This window comes from Chelonoidis abingdonii, chromosome 18, assembly GCF_003597395.2.
Source record: "Chelonoidis abingdonii isolate Lonesome George chromosome 18, CheloAbing_2.0, whole genome shotgun sequence".
Lineage (NCBI taxonomy): Eukaryota > Metazoa > Chordata > Testudines > Testudinidae > Chelonoidis > Chelonoidis abingdonii.
In genome coordinates, this window is record NC_133786.1 from 14,889,963 (window position 1) to 14,903,637 (window position 13,675).

The 13,675-nt window shown below is 47.5% G+C and overlaps 1 protein-coding gene across 1 annotated transcript; it reads right to left on the bottom strand.

The window, feature by feature from the left end:
• Positions 1 to 2,663: 2,663 nt before the first annotated feature.
• On the bottom strand, positions 2,664 to 7,386 carry LOC116824035 (uncharacterized). Its single transcript, XM_032779053.2, has 4 exons — positions 7,118 to 7,386; positions 5,310 to 5,511; positions 4,315 to 4,373; positions 2,664 to 3,098 (listed from the first exon to the last, which is right to left on the bottom strand). Exons 1-4 carry the CDS (start codon positions 7,347 to 7,349, stop codon positions 2,938 to 2,940), a joined length of 654 nt encoding a protein of 217 aa, XP_032634944.1. The 5' UTR covers positions 7,350 to 7,386; the 3' UTR covers positions 2,664 to 2,937.
• Between the last annotated feature and the right edge of the window lie 6,289 nt (positions 7,387 to 13,675).

Sequence of the window (13,675 nt, forward strand, 5' to 3'; positions counted from 1 at the left end):
CAGTGGATGGAAAATTCCAAAATCAGAGTTGATTGATCCTGGAGGTTCCTCTGGAAGGCCTTCTTTAGGGGACACCCTCTCCCCTAATGAGGCCATCATTTGACAGTTCCCCCCATGCTGAAAGACTCTCTGACCTTCAAGCCCAGCATCTCTGAAACCCATGGATCCCACAAGCCAGGCTGGGGTTTGTCACTATGGTTCAGAGGCCTGGAGGTGGCGGGGTAGCCCTCCGTACTGCAGGTTCCTGAGGTGCCGCTCTCTCGCAGCCAGTTGCCTGCTAGCCCCATCTGATCATGCATTTATTGCTGCAGTTCAGCCTAGGTGAGTCTCTGAAATGCAAGTCCTGGAGTGTAAGGTTCAGATTCACCATGGAACTGACTGTTCACAACTCCCATGAATATTAAATCAGAGGCTAATCCGGCCTCACGGGTCCCTTTAAAACAGCTCTGACTCCTTCACTCAGAGCCTCAGCAGTACAGGGGAGGGAGACAGTGAGAGGTAACGTCCTTTAATCTCCCCTCCCCCGCTACCATTATTTGGGAGGAAGAAGCGCTGAAGCACAGAGAAAAGCATAACGAATGAGTGGCTGGGCTCAAGTTGTGAGCTGGCCAAGAGACAATGGAATATATTTAAGTAACAAACAAATGCATGTCAGAAGCAACACCCGCCTCTCCAGCTGGGTGGTGACGGTCCCAGGGGGGTTTGAATCACGCCTGTTCTGTTTTAGGCTATAAATGTTGCACACATTTCTTCAGTAAAAAAGTCCCACCTTTCGTAAGAACACCCATGTCCTGATGACTGAGGAGTCAATATGCAGAAGGCAGGAACAACAGGAATCAACTTGGGTATTCAAGCTCCTTGGAAACATGGTGTTTCTTTTCCCAGCTCCATCCCCCTGCCTGCAACCCACCCGGGTTCAGTGCTCTGGGGCACTCTGGCTTGAACCTTTAACCATTTAGTCCACTTCAAATTGAAATTGACCAATTAACACTAAATTTCACCCAAACTGAATGTGGGCTCATGAGAGGGAGAGGGTCTAGCTGTATGGATAATAAGGGCAGTTTACATCCTGTTCACTTTGGGATACTAAGAAGTGAGAAGTTTAGTTAAATCTTTGGCCCAGGGAATATATAAATACTGTCATGTTTTGGATCCCAGTATCCTGGGGTGGAAGGGAATGGCAGATGGATTATGGAGCTGTGTTACTGCCTCTGAGCATCCTGCATGAATCGGTGCCATATTGTAGTATGCACTCCAGATGTCTCACAATGCCTTATCGTTTCTGAAAACAACAGTCCATTCCCCACACGCATGCCAGCAACTAAACATTTTGCAGTTGAGATGTGCCACATGCTTTGGAGGAAACAATTCACCCCAATTACACCTGATTGACTTGACCAAGATTACCAGGGAGCAACTATAGGGAGATTTTTGACCTTGGTCTTTCACCGTAACATTTAAGTGCTCATCTACAGGCAGAAACTAAACATTTTGCAGTATTTAGAGTTGTTTCTGTCACCCAACTCTTCCAAGAAAGGTCACGGAAAAGCCAAGAAAGAGTCCCAGGCACAATCTGAAGGATTTTATTCATTCATTTATTTAGATTTGTGTGAGAAAATGTACTTCTCTCCAGCCATTTAATAATTTCTAAACGAACACGCTCCGCACAAAAAATCCCCAAAATCTAAACAAGAAAATTTATCAACATATATTCAATGGCACATTCCAGCCAACATGGCAGTGAAAATCATCTGCTATGAAAAAAATTCCTATTCATTTCAGAGACCTAACCCTTCCTTCATCTCAGGGTCCTGCCCCAAAACACCAGAGAAATCAAGGGGGGTATTGCAGGGTGCCCTGAAGTACAACAGAACTGAAACTGGCAGTGAATTCCAGTCAGGGGGCCTTCCTGGAGAAGGCCCTGCCAGCAGGGGTTCTAGCATGATTTATGGAAGGGACTTGCCTTCACATGGCAGGCTAGCCTGAAAAACAGAGTGTATTTACTTCTTTCATGATCATTTAAATTTGGATCTCATTCAGGTTGTAATCAGTCTGAACTGTGTTTAAATCTGCCCTGTCCTTCGCAATTCTCTGCAAGTCCGACTGATGACAATGCCCCATCTCAGTCAGGGCCTTGTAAGCAACTGTCGATGAGTCACATACAGGAGCTACTGGCTCAGAAAGACACTGGCTCCATTCCCTGTGTGCACAGCAAATGGGATGCAGCAGCAGCTGTGGAAGACCCTCACCCATGCCCGTTATCAACCTGCAGTGCCCTAATGTGGAAAGCAGCTTAGCCCTCCTGGTGGGAGACACATGCTGTCTCTGCTTCACAGAACTGTAGATCAGGATGGAAGGAACCCCCAGTGTTACCTTGTTCAGTCACCTTGTCAGACTACTCTACCCGACACTATTCTACGTGCTAGGAATGTATCAAATCCTGACTTGCTACAGAACATTTCAGCTCATGAAAACTCTCGAGACAAGTATGTGCCGGAATTTCTTCATGTGTTTCCTGCTGCTGGCAATGGGGTTGGGTGCTAGGAATGTATCAAATCCTGACTTGCTACAGAACATTTCAGCTCATGAAAACTCTCGAGACAAGTATGTGCCGGAATTTCTTCATGTGTTTCCTGCTGCTGGCAATGGGGTTGGGTGCTAGGAATGTATCAAATCCTGACTTGCTACAGAACATTTCAGCTCATGAAAACTCTCGAGACAAGTATGTGCCGGAATTTCTTCATGTGTTTCCTGCTGCTGGCAATGGGGTTGGGTGTCAGCTCTCTGGTCAAGTAGGGTGTAAAAGAAAGTGCAGTCATCATTTTTAAATACATAACAATAGAAGAGAGACTTCCTGAGTATATCAGCCGTCCACCCTTGCATCCAGCAGGAAAGCGAAGATGGAAGAGTACGGCTTGACTGGGGTGCTGTTTCCCACTAGGAGAACAGTTTGCAGGTAACAAAGACTGACAGCAGGTGGACGGCTGCCAGGAAGAAGGAGCTGGCCTGCACTGTGGAGACGGAACTGGTGGTGCTGGAGGGTGTGATTTTGGAGTTGGTAGTGGGTGTCGTTGTCGATTCAGGTGAGGGTGTAGATGCTGAAATGCAGAAGCAAAACCAGGATTAGAAATTGTCAGAGTGGATGGGCTGCAGGCTCACCGCAAGATGGTGCATCAATTCCTGTTGGTGCATGCATGTCTCAGAAACTGGGGTCAGATCTGCCCCTGGTGTAAACTGGCATTGCTCCATTGAATTCAGTGGAGCTTTGTAGATTAACAGGATTTGAATTTCCTGTCTTAGTTGCCTTGGGGCAAGGAAAGGGGAAGGGAAGATGTCTCTCCCTTCCATGGAATAAATAAAAAAGGGATCAAGGACAGCAGAGGTCCCTTTGACTTGCTGTGTGGAGCCACAATCTCAACAGTGTCCGCGTGTGTAGTAGAGAGGTTAAGCAGGAGGACACATCCCATGCCTTGTGTCAACATTACAGGACAGCATCTGCTCCCTCCCTCATAATTTCACTGATGGTACCACAAAGGCATGTGATTTCCTGGTGTCCAGTTGGACACCTGGGGCTGAGTGCCAAGCAGGGCCTACTGGATCTGTATTCAAAGGCCCCATCGGATCAGGCTGGGAGGAGCTGTTCGGATCAGAACTCTCCTTTGTGTGTCTGCAGCAGGCAGCAGCTGTCGGTGACCATCTGTCAAGGCTCTGAATATGGCTCTTCATGAGACAGCCACATTGAACAAGAACAGGATTTACCTTTGCTCTGAACAAAAAGTGATCCTCCTGCTACAGGAAGGAAATGGCCTGAAAATCCTCTGGATAGACTTACTGGGAATTAGTCGGTAGTGAGCCATTTAGTTCCTGTAATCAGTTTTTATGGTGTTCAGGGGCACAAGAGGAGGAAGCTGCAGGCAAATTACGATCCTCTAGCGGTGCAAGACACCATCGCTTTACTGAAGGTGAGGGAGTTACGCCCTTTATACCACTTCAGGATCAGGCTTGTTACTGAAGCCAGTGGAGTGATGCTAATTTATACCAGCTGAGGATCTCCTATTTATATCTACTCTGTATCTTTTAAAGCCAGCTGAAAATTTTTCAAGATGTCAATGACATTTTTGTGACCCCCCACCCTTGTGTGGGTGCCAGTTTTCAACTGGCTCTAGTGTCTTTGCCTTATATTTTATATTTCAGGAGAGAATGGGTGTTTGTCTTGAAAGAGATGGAATCGATTCTTATCTCATAAAAGCCACAATAAAAAAATGAATCCGTTCAACTGCTTTGTCATTTGACATGCCTATTAGGTGGATTTACCTGTATCCAGGGTTATCTTCTGGAGCAGGGTAGAGCTATTGGAAAGAGTCACAAACACCCTGTAGAAAATAAAGGAACAACAGACATCAAGGGTTTGGTCTCACTAGTACTTCTGTTCCCTAGAATAATGTAGGCCATAACCATAAAGTCATAAGGAGATTACGTTTATTGAGCGAATATGATAAATTTCCCTACTATCTTTTGTTTCTATGACACATTTTGTTAGGCACTATTTGTCATCAATACTCCTGTCATTTACTGCTTTACAGCACTTTCCAGTGTTTGTCACAAGCTATAATTCTGTTGATGCCAGCCATTACAATTAAATATAGAACTAGTCATTGTAAATAACCACTGCACTCCCGCCTCTCTCAGTCATTAGCCTGATAGGCCTTATCTCTGGCTTTCTTTGGTCAGTATTTCCCATTGATGCAACTCCATTAACGTGAGTATTACTGGTACAAGACCATTTGTTTTGGTCGAGTCACTCTGGATTTTCACCCACTGGGGGTAAATGCAGTCAAATGAGAATTGGGAGCACACAAAACTGTTTGTTCCAACTCCAGCTCTAATAGAGGAGTCATGGGACAGGTGCCTGGTTAGAATGGCCTGCAAAGGCATCAGCGGTGTGATCAGCCACAACTGAATACTTAAGGACTTTGGGACAGTGTGTGCGTTTACATACAGTGCCTAGCACAATAAAGTTCTAGTCCATGCTTACAGTACATCGGTGATATGTTAATACCAATAAATAATAATAAGATGGAATGATGATGGGACCTGCTGGAGTTGCATTTCAGCTCCATTTTGAATTTCCTACACGGTTGAGCTGCACTCCACTCCCTCCTCCCCCCAAAAAAAATAAAAAAAAATTTCCCATTAAACCTTCTAGTGAAAGCAGACTCAGCTCTGCTGCCATTTCATGCACCCCTCCTGCAGAATGTAGCTCTGCTCCCCATAAGCTGTCTCCTCTCCCAGGTAAGGAAGAGCATTACCTTATTTCCACCGGGGCTGACTCATTGTCTGGAGAGCTCCATTGTACTATGGCTGTGGTTTTGTGGGTGATATTTTGCTGCCCTGCTGATAGGCCGTCGCTGCAGTTCACAACTGGGTCTTCCCACCGACCCACAGAGGAGTTCTGGGAATTGAGGGCCTGCAGGAGAAGTGAGCTGCCATCCAGGAGTCCACTGATGGTTACTAGACAGAACGCAAAGGAGGGAAAAGTAGGTTCTCTGTGCTGAGAAACAGCACCCACAAAACCCCACCAGGACCCAGGGATTTTGAGAAAAGCAGAGAATGCTGTGCTGTATGGGGTGAGGGCTTTGGTGCCTCATGATGCGCCCCCTGCCAGAGGGAAATGTAAAGTTCCAAAGAGGAATAGTCACTCATCCAACTTCAGGAGTTCCCTTCACATGGGGCCGAAAGAAGAGTCACACACAAGGGGAGCAGGACAACTGCTTTTAGCCTAAAAATCTAAGCAGCAGAAGACTGGAGCCCACAGCCCTCACATTCTCCCCTAAGCCGATAGGACCAGGCCTTCTACCTTGTACAGTTCTACTGCACCGCAGGGCAAAGACTGGGGCTCTGTCAGTCTTACCAGTACTCCTAACTACAGCATCTTTGTGGCAAAGACCATCTAGTCAGTGGGCTACTCACTGTCCAAGGAAAGCTACTCCCTAAGCAGCAAAGCAGGCTCCAAGGTGTCTCATTGTAACTGGCAATGGAAATTCTCAGCCTGAGGGAGAGTTTATCCTGAGCCACTGTTTCAAAGAAACCAGCCAACAAAATACATGTTAACTAGCAGCAGGCGTGTGTGTGCGGGCGCCCGCACTCATGTTAATTAGAGCCAAGTTTGGTTGCAAGTGGCATTGGGAATGAAATTAATCTGCAGTTGTGTTCAATCCCTTTTTGATATGGAAATGAAAAAAAAGACCTGGAACCCTCCCTAACTTTACAAAGGGGCTGCTCATTGTGTCAGATCCTGACCTAGAAGCATAGCTCCACTGCTCCAGACGGAGAGACGCAGCTGAGGGTAAACCCCTGATGTGTCCGAACCAGAGTGTCTGTCAGTCCAGACATTTATTCAGCACCGGGGCTTTGATCCTACTCATTCTGAAGTCGATGGAAGATTTGTTATTGGATGACACGCACAGGATCAGGCTACTAATCACTGTATCAGAGGGTGCATAAAAAGCAATGAAAGCAGCTTCAGGGCTGGTTTTCAGCGCCTAACACGAAAGGTACATGCACCCGAACAGAACAGTCCCAAACAGCCTCCAGCAGCGCATACGTGATCTGAAAGGGGGGGGGGGGGCAGCGCGGAGCAGCTTTGGTAAAACAGTGCAACCCAGCTTAGTTTAAAATGCATTTATTTTTCTGGATCTGTGACCCCTTGTGATCCCTGCCCTCGCCCCCTTTAAGCCCTGGCCTCCACAGCTTTGTCCTTCCTTCTATTTCCCAGGGAAAGGGTGAATTCTCATAGCGATGGGGGGGAAATCACCCCAAATATCATGACTTTTCAACAACCAGTTTCCAAGTTTTGCTGCGCATTTTTGGCAGATATAAAAAAATCAGAATCCCAGCTGCAGGCAAGGAGAGAGCATCTGCCAGTGACCCTGGAGGGCATTGAGATTAAAACGCAAACGATTATTGCTACCTTTCTTTGTTTCCCACCTGCAATAAAACCTCTCAAATACATGCTCAGTCTTGCACATTGCAGACACCATAAAACTCAAGAGAACATCCAGGCAAAGCGAGATCTATGCAGGAGGAAAGTTCCTAAATCCAGAGAGAGTCAACTTACCATTGTAGCTTGTGTTTGCCATGTAGTTAGCAGGGTTCACAGATAGACTGTAAGAGCCAGAAGCAGTGGCATTCTGGATAGGTTGACAAGCATCCTCCAAATAGACGGGAGAAATCAGAGCCCCGAGGAAGAGCAATTGCAGTGTGGAGATAAGGGCTACCATGATGAGCTTTGCTAGTCTCTGTGCTTCTGCTAAGGACACACCTGTATGGGGGAGCCGCACCAGATGCATGGCTATTTATACTAGCTTCTTGATGAGGCAGATGCAGATTTCTCCTCCCTCTCCTGCTCACTCACCCTGAATGGGAGGTTCCACATGGTCACATTTTTGGAGTTTACTTCCTTCTGCCTGCTCAGCATCTTAATGAACGATCTGGCTTGAAAAGGGGAACTAGCTAGTCTCTAAGGTGCCACAACTACTCCTGTTCTTTTAGCTGCTAAGAGTTACTTTAGCGCACTGGGCTTTTTACATCTCATTGAAGCATCTGTGGACTTGAAGAGCGAGTCTGCCCCCCACCCCTCGAAGCCCTTTAAGCCAGCCCTTTGCACAGGGGAGTGTTGATGCTTCACCCAGGCACCTGCAGAAGTGTGAGACTGAGGGAGGGAATGGCATGGAACATACATGTGTCCCAGTGTCCAGGCCGAAGTGGCTTCAGCTCCCAATGAGGGCAAAGCACAAAGTGGAGAATTCTTCAGAGATACAGGCCAGTTCAATCACCAAGTCGGTTTGGAGTAAGAGGGAGTGAAGGGCTGGCCCCTCAGTGGCCCCTCTTGGGAGCCATGTGAAAAGGCTGTGTGTGCTGGATTGGCAGGGTCACATGCACCCTGCAGATCTCAGTCCCACAGCAGTGCAAAGAGCCAATGTGGAAGTCTCACACTTTCCCATACTGTGGCCCTCTACTGAAGCTAGAGATCCTGTTGTAAAGTACTCTAGAAAAAATAAGGATAAAACCAAGAGGGGTCAACAGAAAGTCAAGAAGATTCTAGGGAAATTGCTCTAAAAGCCTACAGAGATAGAGCCTCAGCCGGTGTAAATCAGCCTCGCTCAGTTGGAAGATCTGGGCCCATAGAACAGAATACAGCAGATAGATTTTCCCCCCTTAGATTCTAGTGGTTCTTTTGACATTCCCTGCCCCCTAGAATTCTATGGCAGGGATTAAATGATCCCTTCAGTTATAGAAGGTTGTTCAATAAACCTATACCACAGGGATCATTTTCTGTTACAAGCTATAGGACTTTCCATCCTCTTCCCCTCTCACTTCCAACTCCAGTGCCACAAAATTTGGTGGGTGGTAGCCAGAGACTTTGGTGACATGCAAGAAGTTCCTATTCGGTCATGAGTCCTATTAGTAGTATTAAGGAGGATGAAAGTAAATGGCCTTTAATGGGACGCTTGGTTCAATGCCATGATCTCAGTGCAAAAACCTGACTCACTGTGGTGGCAATTTTATTTTCTCCTTTTTTTTTTTAATGTTTTGCAAAAGTTATATTCTTTCGTTTTCTGGCTGTGATGGGATAGGGAAACAACAGACCAGGGATTTCCAGAACTGGTTCAGAACGTTCCTTTACAGCCATCCAAGTCCTTCTGTATATGGAGAGGATTTTTGATGTCTCCCCAGCCCTTGTTGCAACATCAGGAGGAGGAACTTTAACAGTCTGTGAAATTTCATGTACATAAGAGTTGGCTAATGAGTGACTTTGCGGTGGGAGACAGAAGAGAGAGAGCTTTTTTTGAACGGAAGTAAGATGAGTTTTTCACTGCTGAGATCAGGCTGATAGCTTGTGGTATCTGCTTCAGCAACTAGTCTCCTAGGTTAGTCGACTTGACGTTGATTGACAACATGATAAATTGCATTTTTTTTTAACGAGTCTATCTCAATGAGGAACTATTCTATTCTGCAGTTTAATGCATGTCCTTAAACCACACCTATATCAACTCTCAAACCTCCAGTTCTCAAGACTTCCCCTGCACATCCCGCATGTGTCCTGAAAGTACAGAAATAGGATCCTGATTCAGACCAGAGGTCTGAGACTCTACAAAGGTACTAGGATAATTATGAGATCTTTGTATACCAAATGTCCTGCAAGAGCTGTTTCTTATGGGACCTTTATGATGACACAGAGATAATCCAAACAGGGAGTATATGTAATGTAATGTATATTTACCCTTTAATTGACATTAATGGGGTAACAACTCTTATGTAGAGACTGAAGCCCAGATACCAGAGCAGAAATCTCAGAAGCTAGCATACAGCCTAGCATCTGATACACTCCCAACTGATATTCTGAAAACAGTTTGAGGAATAACCCAAATGCGCCAACAATTGGTTTGCTGATATTACTATTAGTTTAACACGTTTTTGGGGGGGGAAGAGGAGGGAGGATGGGAGGGTTTGGAGGCTAAGGTCCAACTCAGTGGATTCAGGCAGTTTTGATTTAGGTGTCTAACTTGAGGCTGTCCAGTTTGATGCGTTGGACCTACTTTCTTTGCCACAGTTCATGGCTTGGAAGCCAGCTGTGAAAGGATGGATTCCAGAGACCCGGAGATGAGTCCAATATTCCAGGTACAGGGGTGTTCGTGTCAGTGCTGCGTTTCATGGACTCTGGCTGGGAGGTTTGTACACCTTGTCATGAACAGACAGGGCAGCATGACACGGTAGGGGGGACTTGTTCTACTTAGACGTGATTTCTGTCACAATCCCCTAAAGAAAATACCAGAATGAGAGGGGGACGACACAAATTATTCTTACAGGAAAATGCCAAATGCTGTGGGATTGGTTCCTTTAGCATCAAAGACTTTTTGGAACTCTGTCTCATGAGCCTACTTTTCTGATATAAACAGGAGCGGCGCCAGAGTTTCTGGCGACCTAGGCAGAATTCGGGGGGCAGCATTTTGTGTGCTCCCCATAGGGTGCGCGGGAGCTTCCAGTTCCACTCCCATCGCGCTGCCAGAGAAGGACCCTCCGCCGAAATGCCGCAGGAGACACCGGCAATCATTGAGCTGCTCAATTGTCTGCCGCTGTTTTCCGCGGCACATTGGCAGAAGGTCCTTCTTCGGAGGCGCGATGGGAGTGGAACTGGAAGCTCCCGTGCGCCCCTTGGGGAGCGCACAAAATGCCACCCCCCGGATCCTGGCGCCCTAGGCGACTGCCTAGGGTCACTTAATGGAAGCACCGGCCCTGGATATAAATAATTTTCAGCAATAAAAGGCAGGGGCACACCAAAACTATGCAGAACATAAAGACTAAACTGAGTAACATCCCTCAAAATGATGGGGATATTGGACAGGTGTCTTCCCTTTCCTTCTTCCCCTCACGCAGGGGATATCCCTTAGTGCCTCCCAGGATACGTAGGCTTTTTCCATGACCTCATTCGAGGCCTTGTTATTCCTGACGTCCCCTGTTATCCCCAGCTTTCTTAATCATTAACTTGTAGTTTCTATTTATTCACTTAGTGACTTTCCAACCGACTGGGCTAATTAACTTGGGTGCAAGGAAAGCTGTGACTCACTGGTAGATGCACAGACTCCTTCCTGCACTCAAACCTCTGCACAGCACTTCAGGAAGGCAACACTGGAGTCCAAACGAGGAAGTTCAAAAGCCCAATTTCATAGTTTCAGGCCAGAAGGCTCAATGGGTTCCCCTCATTTGACCTCCTGTGTCACACAGGCCGTTGTTTTTCATCCAGATCCACCTATATTGAGCCCAAAGACTTTAGACAAAAGCATTTCAGCCCTCAGGAGACTAAACTGTGTGCCACATTGGGAGAGACCCTGGCCCCAGCGATGGCAGGAAATTGATTAGGTGAGATATACCCAGTTGATCCCAGCAAGCTCGATCTTGCATACATGATCCCCATGCCACAGAGAAAGATGAAGTCCTCCGTCCCCCCTGCCCAAGTTCCAGCCAATCTGATCTCAGGAAAAATTCCTTCCTGACCTCATATCTGACAATGAGTGTGACCCTGAGCATGTGAGCAAGATCCACCAGCCAGGCAGCTAGAAACGGGATTCTATGTGCCACCTCAGGGTGTCTTGTGTGTCTCTACCTGTGATCAATCTCTGATGTTTCAGGCTGCCCAACTGGCCACCCTCTCCACATCCAGCCAATTGAGTACTTACTGGGGGAAAAAACTCCTTCCTGACCCCTGCAGGTGACCAGCTGAAGCCCTGAAGCATGATTTGATTATCGCCATTATCTCAATGCACAGCTACTAGTGTATAATGAGAGCATTGCACGTGATCTGGCCTAAGCCTTCCACTTCCCAACACAGATGAGTCCCAGCCAGCGATATTAGAGCTCCACATCCTGCCCCAGCCAGCTGATTTATGCAGCAGCTTGTTTGCAAAACAAGTAACTGATTCAGAGGAAAGAAAGTGAACCCTCCCTCTCCTCCCCACACAAAAGGACAAATGCCAAGGACAATGTGCAGGCAAAGTCGTCCATTGGTAGGGCACCTGGAAAGTCCTGATTAAGAGAAGAGAAAAGGAGAGAGCCACCCTGAAACAATGAGGCAGAAGACATGGTGGAGAGTTATGCACAAGTGAGCAATGCTGACCAATCTCAGCTTGGAATGGACATGAAGGCCTCACCGAAGAGAGCTGGAGGCAGTGAGAGACTGAGCAGTGAAAGGATTCTCAGTCGGACCTACAGTTCCAGAGGGCTGTCACTGAAAAGGAAGCTGGCAGCTTTTGAAAGCATTTGAAATGGAGAGAGGCAGTTTGTAGGGACCAGACTGGGAACAAGGGGATCCAGGTTCAGTCTCTAACTCTGCCACAGCCTCTCTGAGTGAACCTGGGGCAAGTCACTTAGCCTTTTTGGGTCTCAGTTCCCCACCTGTAACATGGGGGTGTTAATGCTCCTGTTCTCCCTTGCAAGCTTCTCAGGGCCAGGAAGGTCTCTTCCTGTGTCTACATACTGTGCTAGTGCAACTTGCCTTCAGGTGCGAGTTTAATACAAACAACCATAGCTATGGCCATACAGATTGGCATGAAGGAATCCCTGGGCTTGAAAAGCTACTTGGAAATAGCAACTCAGGTAGCGGTCCCCTTGCGGGATGGGGCTGTGTAAACTGTGGTCTCATCCCTGCCTACCCTCTGCAACTCCTTCCTCTCCCAGTACCTTGAGGCACAAGAGCAGGTGTGAGTCCTAACAAGGACACGGTTTGAGGTGAACAGGAAACAACATTAAAGGCAAATGACTTGGCAACAAAACAGAATGGAAAAGAACAGCCGAGGAAGGTGCATGTCTGGATTTTGCAAGAACAGCTTCACCTTGGACCAGATTCCCCCAGGTTGGTTTCGTCTGACCCAGCCACGTCAGAGCCCTGCCCTGTCCTCTGGCCAATAGCAGTGACTAACATATGAAGTCAGAGGAGCAGGTGAAGTTGGAAATAGATACAAAATCTGAGGTCTCTGCCCCAGGGTAGGAGGTTAATTCCTAAAAGGGAAATACCCCTACAGCTCACATCAGAGAACCACGACAATGAGCACATGACGTAAGATGAGACTTAACAGTCATAAATCCAAGAACAGGCTGTGTCTGTGGATTTCTCGGGCCCTATAGTGCTGCTGAGAGTACAAGGTCCCCAAGAGTATTCTTCACCCAGATTGTGCAACAGAATCTGAGAGTCCTGTTAGTGAATCTGAACGGGGCGCCCCACCTTTTTGGAGCAGTCTCAGAGCCTGAGTCAATGCAAGTTACTCAATCTTCCCAGCTATAGGCGCCAACTCCGTGGGTGCTCCAGGATTCAAACACCTACATTAAAAAAATAGTGCTTCGCACCCATCAGCCACAGTGGTTCTGACCCAGGGCTGGCTGCCAATCAAAAGAAAAATCAGCACTTGTGCTCCTAACTCCTGCCTCTTCCACTGCTCGCTGGGGCTCTTGTAGCAGTCTGTGACTCCTGCTGTGTAACAGAGGTGCAGGAATTTCCACCTGGGCCTTCCCCACGATTCCTTAGGTGAGGTAGGGGAAATGCAGGGAGAAAGGACAAGTGACGTGCCCATGGTCAGGACGGGAATGCAGGCAGTGTTTGCCTCCCAGTCCCATGCTCAGAGCATCCCCCGCCCCCGACACCCTGTTCCCCTCAGATGGTCCCAGGTGCATCTCAAAGGGAAAATGTAGCCTGTAGGAAATTGATCTTGTCACCTCGCTGGCTAAGTCTATTGCTGATATAGTGTTAGCGCTTCCAGGCCTCTCTCAGTCGCTGTGGCCTGTGGTTCCCAGAGGGAGCACTGGTCTGGAGAATCCCGTGAAGAGCTGGGGCTATCTGTGAATTAATGGAGCCACCTGAAAAGAGCCTTTGCAGAGAGCGATGGGGAGTATATTTGGGATCACGAACGCTAAGGAGGGGTAAAGGGAGCTGCTGGCAGGACCAGCCCCAAAGCCACAGGGAAGGGTCTCATTTTCGGTGAATTTCAGCAGCTCTCAGCAGCAGATATTCCTCCAAACCATCAGCCAAAGAATACCAGCTCCATTTCCTCCTTAGGAACATCAGGCCAGGGCCCCGCTCTGCACTGAGCCCAGGAGGGGAACTTTTAAGAACACTTTAATGGCT

What these genes read in the sequence shown, in the direction of transcription:
- LOC116824035 (XM_032779053.2), bottom strand. Translation starts at nt 7,349, where the DNA reads ATGCATCTGGTGCGGCTCCCCCATACAGGTGTGTCCTTAGCAGAAGCA. An exon ending in GGCAAACACAAGCTACAATG is followed by an intron (nt 5,512 to 7,117) that starts GTAAGTTGACTC and finishes CGTTCTGTCTAG; the next exon opens with TAACCATCAGTGGACTCCTG. An exon ending in GAAGATAACCCTGGATACAG is followed by an intron (nt 3,099 to 4,314) that starts GTAAATCCACCT and finishes TCTGCATTTCAG; the next exon opens with CATCTACACCCTCACCTGAA.